At 50.7% G+C, this 11,989-nt stretch overlaps 1 protein-coding gene across 4 annotated transcripts in view; it reads left to right on the forward strand.

The window, feature by feature from the left end:
- LOC147632178 (aspartic proteinase 36-like) overlaps positions 1-11,623 on the forward strand; it is a 95,511-nt gene extending 83,888 nt beyond the window's left edge. For 3 of the 4 annotated variants that reach the window (XM_086808814.1, XM_086808815.1, XM_086808817.1), the window contains one exon: positions 11,317-11,623. In XM_086808814.1, the coding sequence (XP_086664940.1) occupies positions 11,317-11,465 (149 nt within the window). In that variant the 3' untranslated portion in view covers positions 11,466-11,623. The remainder of the gene's footprint in view (positions 1-11,316) is intronic. The other variant, XR_015267426.1, reaches the window with a different exon arrangement.
- The last annotated feature ends 366 nt before the right edge of the window (positions 11,624-11,989 follow it).

The raw sequence follows: 11,989 nt of genomic DNA on the forward strand, positions 1-11,989 counted from the left end.
AGAGTCCCTCTCAGGTGGGGCGGGAGGAGCCTCCATCAGAGTCTGAAGCTATGTCGAAGGCGGAGTGAATGCGGAGAGTCCTGCAAGAACCGAGCTGCACACAAAGGGCGGAGGGGGAAGGCGGAAGGCAAAAAAACCCCAGGGGACGGAAAAAAAACAAAAAGAGGGGGGGGGGGGGGTAAGGCGGCGGCGAAGAAAAAACCCGGGGGGGGGGGGGGGGGGGGGGCAGAAGCAACGCGAAAGGGGGGTGGGGGGGAAGAGAGGGCGGAGGCTGGCGGGGCGCTGAAGAAGGGAGGGGGGCGCGAAGGAGAGGAGCAGGGGGCGGCGGGCGCTACAGCGCTAGGGCGAGGGGCGCAAGAAAACCAGGCGGGGGGAAGGGGGGGGGGCATACGCGCGGGCAGCAGAAACACAGGGCATGCGGGGTGTGGAACAGACGCGAGGGCGGGAAGGGGGGAGGGCGTGCAAGTAGTAGCGCGAGCAAGGGGGGGGGCGGAAGCTTCAGCCAGCTCTTCACTATGTAAGGTATGGACTAGCCCCCTTGAGCCCTTGGGCACGAAAATGGCTCATTACAAGAGCCATTTTCTACACCTCTCACCACCGGATGATTTTATCACCCGCCCGGCGTACATGGATGTACACCTATCACATGGGATACGTTGTGCCATTGGACAGATCCGGACCTCATCACACCAGTTGTGGATTGAGACAGGGCGATGTGTGCATCAGATCTTGGATGACCGCATTTGTCAGCTATGCTACCAGGAGGCAGAGGAACACTACATTTGCCGATGTACAGTCTATTATGAGATCCGAGGGAGATATCACTGCCTCTTCCGAGAGGGTTTTGGGCCGTTACGCAAGGTCATGGAGTTTGAGGATCAGAGATGCCTGGGATTGTTTCTACTTGAGCTCAGGAGACACAGAGAGACCCTCTTGGCAGACAAGAGGCCGAGCCATGATGTACCTAGACAGAGGACCCTGACAGATTTCTTCGGCACCAGCACCAGCAACCCAGCCGATGCCTGGGATTGTTTCTACTTGAGCTCAGGAGACACAGAGAGACCCTCTTGGCAGACAAGAGGCCGAGCCATGATGTACCTAGACAGAGGACCCTGACAGATTTCTTCGGCACCAGCACCAGCCCACACACCTCCTGATACCTCCTCCATTGGGCCATCAGGGCACCGACCAGGGAGTCACCAGTGATAGAGCAGTTATCTTATGTCGTGCTCGTCGGCAAGATCCCGACCATGGCATCCTCACCATCGCCAGATCAGAGCCATTATTGCTCGGCATCGGAGGCGCCTACCTCGCTTCTATGACCTCTCCATTTTAGACAGCCCCATGGCGGAGATACTCGATCTAAGGAGAGGGCAACACTTCAACTGATCAGCATACATGGATCTACCTGATATACATTTTCCAGTATTTTCGAGTATTTTCTACTCAGTATCATCTCGGAGTCTTACAGTTCTGTTCTTATAACTGCAGGACAATCAGTTTATTGTACTTTTTAGTCTCATTTTGTTGTTCTCTTTGATGAGACACCAACTTCAGATGTACTCTCAGTTTTGGTCTCATAGGCCACTATGGCCTCTTAGAGACGTTAATATATCATTTCATTTCATTTCTCTCTTGCCCTTGCCTCTCTCTCTCACTTGCCTATCTAATATCTATATAAGAACAAGGCTACAAGGCTACAATCACACACACACCCCTTCAACTTTCAAGGCTTCAAGGCTTCAAAGTTCAAGCAACTCTCTCCCTCAACTTTCAAGCCTCAAGTCTCAAGCCACACTCTATGAGTGTATCTACTCTCTTTAGTCTCTCTGCAGCATCTCTATATACAGTTCCTGGACAGACACCTTTTCCTGACCCGCCAGCACCATGCCCACAGACATGTACTTTCTTTACCATAGAGATGGTAAGGAAGGCCATTGATAGGATGAAGACTGGGAGAGCATATGATCATGATGGATTGGTCCCTGAGCACTTTATTCATGTGAGAGACATGCTGGCAGAGCTTCTAGCAGTGATGTTCATCGTGCTATGTGTGAAGGCTTACCCGAGACTTGGAGTATGTCCACCATCGTGCCTATCTTCAAGTCAGGGGACCCTATGGAGCCAAGAAATTATCGCACTATTATGATTGGTCACACACTAGCACGATTGTATGCATCCATTCTTGAGCAGCAGTTGAGTAGATGGGCAGAGAGAGAGGGCATTCGAGCAGAGGGACAGGCAGGGTTCAGGAGAGGTTTCTGTACTCTTGACCACATCTCGACTCTGCGGGCCATTATTGAGGAGGGCAGGTCGCATGGGCGACGGATTTATTGTAGCTTTGTGGACTTCCGCAAAGCATTTGATACAGTGCCCAGAGCCAGATTGATGAGGCGATTACAAGAGATGAGGGTACCCACAGAGCTCATATGGGGGATTGGCGCCTGATCCGCGATTCTTGCAGCACACCGGGTGGGCAGATTCGTAGCCGCTCGGATGGGGACTATTCTCCATCCAAGCCGCTTGCAAAGGCCCGCCGTACGATTGAGACAGCCTCCACCTCAGCAGGTCCTCCATGAGGATCATCTCATGGAATGTACAAGGCCTTGGCGGCGCACACTATATACGTTATCGTGGTTGCTTGAGGCAGGAGCTTTAGAGATGCCTGGTTGGGGGCAGTATTGATATTCTGATGATGCAGGAGCACCATTTGGGTGAGAGCAAGATCCGGAGATACGGTTCGGTGATGCCTGGTAGATGGGACACATTTTGGTCTGCAGGGTTTGGCCCCTTGGGTGGGCAGGGAGGAGTATGTATGGTCATTGCGGATGTATGGCGGCAGGCCATTGTGGATCGCGGGATCATTGTGCCTGGTAGAGCACAGTATGTCATTCTAAGGATCCATGATGAGCTTTATTGCGTGCTCAATGTCTATGCGCCCAACCATGCTAGTGCCAGAGTAGAGTTCTGGACCCAGGTTACGGATGCATTGCCAGAGGCCGCACATTGGTGTGTCGGGGGAGACTTCAACATGCTTGAGGACCCGGCCGATAGGGTGAGAGGCAGTCATGTTACAGTGCACGGCACGGAGCTTGCAGCTTGGGAGCGATTTTGTATGACACTGAGGATCACTGATGCATGGCAGCATGAGGCTTTCTCCCGCTCTCAAGACAGTCTTAGTTTCTCTCGGTCGGATCGCCAGCAGGGAGGGACTAATCTATCACGGATTGATCGCTTCTATGTGGGCGACAGGTTAGGGGAGCGTGGGGGCTCCGTTGGCATTCTCGCTGGCACCTCTTTTTCAGACCATGCGCCAGCTATTTTGACAATTGAGGAGAGGACACGGGAGACCAGCTTGCAGTTGAGGATCCCAGAGAGGGTACTTACATATCCTAGTCTCGCTGAGGACATTGAGAGGATATGGCATGATAGCCAGAGCTCTGACCAGGATGCAGCAGGCCAGTGTGCCCAGGGACTCATCGAGCTCAGCTCTTTTTTGCACGCTGCAGCCTTGACACGGCTGGGAGAGACTCGCGAGCGGGAGCGTCGGTTGAGACGTAGCCTTGCTTCGCTTCAGCACCTTCAGGAGCAGCAGCCTACATGTGAGTGGGTGGCGTCCCAGCTGAGCCAGGCACGCTAGGAGGTTAGAGAGGCAGAGGAGCAGAGACATGAGTTCTACTATCGTCGCCAGGCCTCTCAGTGGACGCAGCTTGGTGATAGAGTGACTGGGGAGTTTTTTGAGATTACTGGACCTCGCCATGCTCGAGCAGGAGTCCGCCAGCTCAGGAGGCAGGACGGATCGGTAGCCACTGAGCCCAGGGAGATCAGAGCCATTGCCACTGAGTTCTATAGAGACCTGCTTTCAGCGAAGCCAGCCACTGAGGCTCGGGATGCTTGCAGACAGACTGTGTGGGCCCATGTGCAGAGGAGGGTCATTGATCGTACACGCACAGTTCTGGGTAAGCCTCTTTCAGAGGTTGAGCCTTGAGGGTCCTTCCGCGCCATAGTTGCCCTGGGGAGGACGGATTGACGCCTGCCTTTTTTATGCGCTATTGGGACCTTTTGGGGCTAGGTCTCCGCAGGGGCTTTCAGTATGTTTTGGACGCCCACAGGGGCTGTGCAGTTGGCACTTGGCTTGTCTACAGTGGTCTTCCAGCGGCCTGCGTCCGATGCGGCCACCCTTTGGAAACACAGAGACATTGCCTATGGGACTGTCCTCAGGCGGCGCAGCAGATTTGGCTGCGGATGCTGCGCATTCTGGCCCCCCTCTCTCCAGAGGGCATGTATACGTGGGGTGCCGCTGCTTGGTCGACTTCGTCAGGGCCTACTATGGGCTATGAGATGGTGCAGGACAGCCAGGCCATCAGATTCATTAGGGGCCAGCCTCACCTTGTTCCTTCACCGGATTTCTCGTCCGCCAGCTGGACACAGGAGAGGGATCTACGATGGGAGCTCCTCAGCAGCCTCACCATCTGGTTCACTTGGAGAGCTCGGTGTTTCAGGGCCTTTGAGGGGAGACCGGAGCCACCAGCAGAGACTGTCCGGGGGATTTGGCAGGAGTTGATCCACACCCTGCGAGGACAGTATGACCGCATCCGGATGAGGTGATCTTGCGGCGCAAGGCCTTTCACACCACTTGGCGCAGCGGCCCCTTCTATACCCTACACGCGGGTTCCCCCCGCTGGCACTACAGGCCACCTGTTTGGCTTTTCTCCCCTCCTATTGTATGATATAGCCCCTCAGTTCTTTGTACTGATATTTGTACTTTTCTGCACCTAGGGAGAGTCTCCCTAGCTGCCTTGCTTGGATCTCTGCTCTGTTTTCTTATGAACAGGAGAGGGTCTTTTGTAGCCCTACTACGGGCGTTTTTTTTATATAACTAATGAAAGAATCTTTTCTCGGAAAAAAAAAAAGGTACACACCCAAGAGGGGGTCTCTACTTTGGCTCACTCCACTATAGGAGTGAAGCAAGGTTGCCCGTTATCTCCTTCATTGTTTGGTATGTATGTGGATGAGGCTTCTGACTACATTGAGAGATTGGGGGACAGAGGAGCCCAGCTAGTAGGTACTTGGATCCCACTATTGTTATATGCTGATGATATTGTGTTGATCTCTGACTCCCCTGAGGATATGCAGCGTCATCTGGATGCTTTACATGAGTTTGCACATGATAGTGGATTGTCTGTCAACCTTGGCAAAACCAAGGTTATGGTGTTTAACACCACGCCACAGTGGGTTAGGCGATCAGCTCCCACATTTACATATGGGCAGGAGATTGTGGGGTATACAGATGCATATACATATCTTGGGGTAGTATTCACTGGGCTAGTGTTTTCGATGAGGAGAGCAGCAGAGACTAGATTGACCTGGGTGGTTTGGAGAGGATGTGTTCGCAAGTTCAGTTTCAAAAACCTCGAACGAAACTTTGGCTTTTTGACACTCTAGTGACATCAGCTATGCTTTATAGAGTGCAGATATGGGGACCTTCAATGGGCCATCACAGTGCAGGCGGGTGGAGAGGTATGGAGAGGCCTTTGGTATCTATGATTGCTAGGATTATTAGAGCCAAGGCCGTGGTACCTCATGAGATTATTGGAGCAGAGCGGCGGCTGCCCCTCTGGTGATTGAGGCTCTTACGAGATCAGTCTCCTACATACATGGCTTGTGGGATCTCCCCCGAGACAGATATACACGCCTCGCCCTTGAGTCCTCCCGACAGTTAGCTTTACAGGGAGACACGGCTTGTTGGTATGGACAGATGAGATCTTGGTTCCAGGCACATGGTTTTAGCATGGACAGATTGCCTCCCTTCCAGTATTCTCTGGAGGCACCCTCTCTCACTCTCACACGGACAGAGATTACCAGACTCATCCGTCAGGATTTAGTTCAGCTGGACATTAGGAGGACATGGATACAGCCGACTGAGGAGCTGGGCACGAAGATGGCTTTCTACAGAGAGCATTGTCTTCAGCTCAGAGCAGATGGTTTTGTGATCAGACCCAGTTACATGGATGTACACTTGTCTCATGCAGTACGATGTGCTATTGGTCAGATTCGCACATCCTCACACCAGCTTGAGATTGAGATTGGCCGATATAGAGGTATACCAGTTGAGGCCAGGATATGTCGAGTATGCCATGGGGAGCCAGAGACAGAGCTGCATGATATATGCCATTGTACTGCATACTATGAGATACGTGGTCGTTTCCACTGTTTATTCAGAGAGGGTTTTGGACCACTTTCCAGAGTCATGGGGTACCAGGACCAGAGGTGTTTGGGATTGTTCTTGCTTGAGCTGCGGAGATATAGAGATAGCCTGCTTAGGCGCACAGAGAGCCAGACTCAGAGGCACATTACAGACTTCTTTAGTCCAGCCATCACTGCACCAGATGGACCACAGCAGCAGGACATGGATACCGCCCACACTAGCGGTACACTGATTGATCGTGCGATTGAGCTTGGGTGGTCCAGATGCCCACGACTACAGAGGAGGGCATCCCAGCATAGATGGAGTTTGCAGTGGCGGATTCGGATTATTCTTGCGAGACATGCGGGACACCCAGTCAGGGTGCTGACCACAGAGGATATTGAGGAGATCCGCCAGCGTCCGATGCGGCACATATTATGAGATGGAGGCACCTCCATAGTGTACCCCCCCGTCCCACATGATATTGTATCCCCTCACTGTACTCCAGTCACCTCCATAGCGTACCCCCCCCCCCCCTCACTATATTCACACCCTATAAGGGTTTCTGTTTACCTTCCAGTTCCAGTTTCATTTTCTAGGTGCCAGTAGTATCATCTTTATTTTTCATTTTCTGGTTTTTTATCCAGACATTGTATCAAATCCACCATGATGTAACTTTTTGGTCTCATAGGTCATTATGGCCTTTTGAAGACGTTAATATAACATTTCATTTCATTTCTCCCTTAAGCATCTTCTAACTTCCAACTTCCAAGCTCCAAGCCTCTCACACAAGGCCCTACTCTCTACTATCTAGACTCTCTCTCTCTCTCTCTCTCTCTCTCTCTCTCTCTCTCTCTCTCTCTCTCTCATTGCTCAAGGCTTAAGCCGTCTTTAACCATACCATGGCATCCTCCTCACGTGCCGGGGCTTCCCGTAGAAGGACAACGAGATGGACATGGTGGGAGGAGATTAACTACACCCCATCCGCTCATGGAGGCGGTTCTCGGCCATGGGCATGCAAGCTTTGCCCGTACCGGCGAACGGGTGGCGTCGACAAAGTGCGAGCCCACCTCTTGCATGAGAGTGGGCATGAGGTGAGGTTTTGCACGAATGTCACGCCCGAGAAGAGAAGGGAACTTCTTGACAAGCTTGCCGTCTACAAGGCGGTCGAAGCGGCAAGGACACCACGAGTGGCCGTGGATCCTGCGAGACGATGGGGAGAGGAACTCAAGCCTCTACAATGGACTCATGTGGTAGATTGGGATCATGCACGCCATCACCTTCACCATCGAGTCGGAATGTTGCTCCATCCATGATGCCGGCACCCTCCATCTCCACGGCCTCTCAACCATTACGTGGCCCACGGCGACAATCTACACTTGGGGAGAATTGGAACCCCAAGTTGAAGGAGGAGGTGGATATGGCGGTGGCCCGCTTCTTCTTCCACGACCACATTGCCTTTCAAGCGGCTAGGTAAGTGCAATCGATCATTGCCAATTCATCATTCATGTTTTCATCATCCTAGTCTCCTTCTCATTAGTAAATTGCTTTCTTGAATAGGTCAGAATACTTCAAAGTCATGGTTAAGAAGATTGGGGAGTATGGCTCAACCTATACGCCCCCCTCATCCGAGAGCTTGCGCACTACATTGCTTGAGAAGGAGAAGCGCATTGTAGAGCAAGCGGCCGACAACACAAAGCGGCAGTGGGAGAGGAACGGAGTCTCCCTCATTGTGGATGGATGGAGTGACACCCGCAAGAGGAGTATTCATGGCGTGGTTGCATATTCCCGCGGAGAGATGTACTTCATCTCATCTCATGATGCATCCGGCACCGGGAAGAGCGTGGATGTGCTTGCGGCGGAGTGGGCTACCACCATGGAGATCATTGGCCCCGAGCATGTAGTGGGCTTTGTTGCGGATGAGGAGCCTTCCAATAGGGCGGCGGGAGCTATCTTCAAAGGTATGTATGGACATGTCACGGTGTCCTTTTGTATGGCTCATTGCCTAAACAACCTCCTCAAGGACATAGGGGCATTGCCATGGATCAGCCCGCTCATTGAGGAGGCCAACACCATGGTCTCCTTTTTCCTCAACCACCAAAGACTTCGGCCTGAGTTCAACAAGAGGTCCTCTCTCTCTCCTCAAATATTCCGACACCCGGTTTGCCTACAACTTCCTCATGTTGGGCCGGTTGAAGGATTGTAGCGGTGCTTTGAGGGGGCTTTTTCTTAGCGACGAGTTTGTTGACATGCAAGAGTCCCGTACAAACACTAGCCCAGAGTGTAGGTTACAGGCGGATGACGCCTCTTGGTGGGAGCTTGTGAAGACCACGGATGCTATGGTGAGGCCCATAGTCTACCTATTGAGAATTGTAGACGCTATGCAACCATGCATAGGCAAGGTCTACGAGGCCATGAATCGCATGATAGAGAAGTTGACAGACTTTGTGCCTGACGAAGATAGATACGAGGAGATCCATGCCTTGTGTCTAGGAAGGTGGAATTCCTACTACTCTCCATTGCATGCAACAGCTTATGTGGTGGACCCAGAATTCCAAGGCAACAAGCAGGAAAGCGATTGGGAGGTGAGCGCTGGATGGAGGATCATCTTGGATTGTCTTGTGCCTAATGCATCGGTTAGGCGCAGATTAGGGACCAGCTTTCCATGTACAGGTCATTTCATGGCTCCTATGGCTGTCATGATGCACAGATCGACCGCTCCAAAGTTGGTGCTGCTCTATGGTGGGAGGACTTTGGTTCGGATGGACTGGAGCTACAGCAGCTTGCCATCCGCATACATAGCCAGGCTGTCAGCTCCTCTTGCTTGGAGCAACTTTGGAGTACCTACAGCCACATTGCCTCTAGGAAGAGGAAGTGACTCGGGGTAGAGCGTGCCAATGACCTTGTCTTCGTTAGCGCGCGAACTTGCGAATGCTTTGCAAGAGCGTGACCAAGAAGGCAGATGCCTTCACCGAGTGGGAGATGAGTCAACAAGAAGAGCAACAAGAGGATGAGGTGCAGGAGAAGCATGCCAGTGAGGATGAGAGTGGGGATGAGCTTGATGCTCCTTTGGCACAAGCTACCCATGACCATGAGGCGAGCACTTCACGTGGAATGATCATTCATGGATCATGATTCATGGGCCTTAATACTTAGCTCTAGCCTCTAGCCTCTAGGCTTTAGCACTTTTTGTCATTGACTCATTTGAGTCCCCGTCCATGTATTCTGCCTCCTTAAGGCTTAGTCCTGACTCTTGAGTCATGACTCATTTTGTATCTACTTAATTATTAATACAATCAACCGTCAACGCCTTCACTCTTTTATTGGCGTATTTTGTTAATATGACTCAAAAGCTTACCATTTTAGTGTAAATTTGTGCTCATTTTGATGTACTTCCAAAGTAGAATAAGTGTAGAGTAGAAAAACTTTTAAAAAAAGTATTTTTTGAGTGCCGTTCCCTCCCCTGTCCCCGTTCCCTACTTATGGCCATCCCCTGTCCCGTCCCGTCCCGTCCCGTCCAGCCCCGTCCCCGTCCCCGTCCTCGTCCCCCGTCCCTTGTGACTATGTATGAAACCCTCCATGTAGTACTGCCGTTTGTGTGAGAGTGTGTCGTGATCTAGGTATCTTGTATGTGTAGTCCCAATAAATAATATCTGATCACCTGGTTCCTGTCATTCCAAGACAGCATGATGAATGGGGAGTACGAGTCATACTGGAGTGGTAGGAGGAGTCACTGCCTCGTGAATCAGGTGCATACTCGGCTATACCGTGAATCGTGCCCATCTGCTGCTAGCTGCTGGGAGGATTGTAGGGCGAGCCTCAAGAGTCTCCAAGGGGTCATGGCACTGATCCTGTGAATGTATGTGACTGTCTGGAAGAGTGCCTCTACTACCATGGGTGTTGCAGCAAACTCTGCCTGGATAATATCATGTGGGACTGATATTTTGTTGCATATCATATGGGAGAGCATCATGACCTGAGGCCTCTCTATCTTTCGCCATTTGGCGATTGTAAGATCAGGTGCCCAAAAGGGTGCTCCATACATCAATGCCGGAGTGACCAAGGTGTCAAATAGCCACATCTTGGTCCTCGGCTCCTGGAAATGGGCTTGGAAGCACTGTCTCTCCATGAGAATGAGAGAAGCATACCCTTGCATCAGTCTAGCCTCTGCAGCATGGCTTATTGAGATGACCGGTAAAAGTGACTCCCAAGTATATACACAAGAGTGTGCAATCTCCACTGGGCTGCCCATGTAGGTGAAACTCAGTCGAGATGTGAAAAGAGGGGATGTGTTTAAGACCATAACCTTGGTTTTCCCAAGGTTTACTGTGAGATCCCGCTGTGCACAAAAGTCTTGTAATGTGTCAAGATGCCTCTGGGAGAGCCTCTGGAGAATCTGCAATAAGCACAATGTCATCAGCATAAAGTAGTATGGAAACAAGGATGCCTGCTAGTGATATGCCTCTTCCCGCTCTATCAATGAAGGCCGAAATCTCGTCGATGTAGAGGCCAAAGAGAGGGAGACAGAGGCCATTCTTGCTTCACTCTGCCAATCTTGCTTCACTCTAATGGTAATGGAGATCTCCTCTGATAATCCTCCTGGGCATCTCACCCGCCCTATGACCGATTGAGAGAGAGAGAGAGAGAGAGAGAGAGAGAGAGAGAGATTAAGTGTCTACTAAAGACCCAAATGGCCTATGAGACCAAAGTGATACAATAATGTCCATGGCATATCTCATCATGGAATGGAAAATAAAACAGAAAGAAAACATAAAGATAGCTATCTCATTGGGGTGATACAAAACTGTCTGGAATTCTAAGAACATAGAAACATGAGAGCAACATCAGCTCCGAGTAGATGGTATACCACTCTCCAAAATATCAAGCATGGGCCTGATGAGTATGGCCGAGAGGTCTCCCTCAGCTATGTCACGTGGAAAGGTAGCTCGATGGCAGTGGAGCATGTCCTGGATCTGGAGCTGATGAGGTGATCGTGGCCAACGGGGGGGTCGAGGGCATCGGGCACGCTGCAACTATAGGAAATTGTTTTGCCTTCTCATCAGATGCATGTTTCAGCTGATTAAGTAGTATTCTGATTTGAAGGTTTTCTTTTTTGATTTGATTTGAAGGTTCAAGTAGTATTTCTGTTTCAACAACGAGCGGAAAGAGCCAGTCTGTGAGTCCACATCAACTTGGGAATCATGCTTCATCAATAAGAATGGGAGCCCCCTTATTTATTTTCCTTTGTCTATTGACAAGTACCCATTTCCTTTTGTAATGTTTGAAGGCTGGATACAAAATTGTTTCACTCAAAATCATTGTAGTCTCTTGCAGTTTGTAGATTTTTATTGACTGACCACATGTATGATAGTAGGAACAAAATGGCACAGCTCTTGCCATATATATATTTTTCAAATTCTATTTCTTTCAGAGGTTTCTGATGTGTGCTTTGTGCATCTGAGGCTCTTTACATACACATTCCCTGATCGTTTGTTTGGATGGTGCAGATCCCCCACCTATGAGGGATGGGTGTGTGTGATCGCTTTTCAAAAGGGGGGGGGGCAGGGGGGGAGGGAGGGCTCGCTGTGAAGACCCTTAACTTTTCCATGTTCTGATGATTGCTTTAGAAAGAAACAAGCTAAATGGCAATAGGAACATTGTGAGCTGCACATGAATTTGAAGGTGCACAAGAAGCATAAAACCCGTTTAAAAATTGTGTACAATCACTATGAAAATGGAAGTAACCCATTTATATTGCTTGAAAGTTTGTCAATGTGACTAAGCTTGGGTGCGTTTAGCAAT

Source organism: Cibotium barometz, chromosome 14 (assembly GCF_041138505.1).
Source record: "Cibotium barometz isolate CiBa-2024 chromosome 14, ASM4113850v1, whole genome shotgun sequence".
NCBI lineage: Eukaryota > Viridiplantae > Streptophyta > Polypodiopsida > Cyatheales > Cibotiaceae > Cibotium > Cibotium barometz.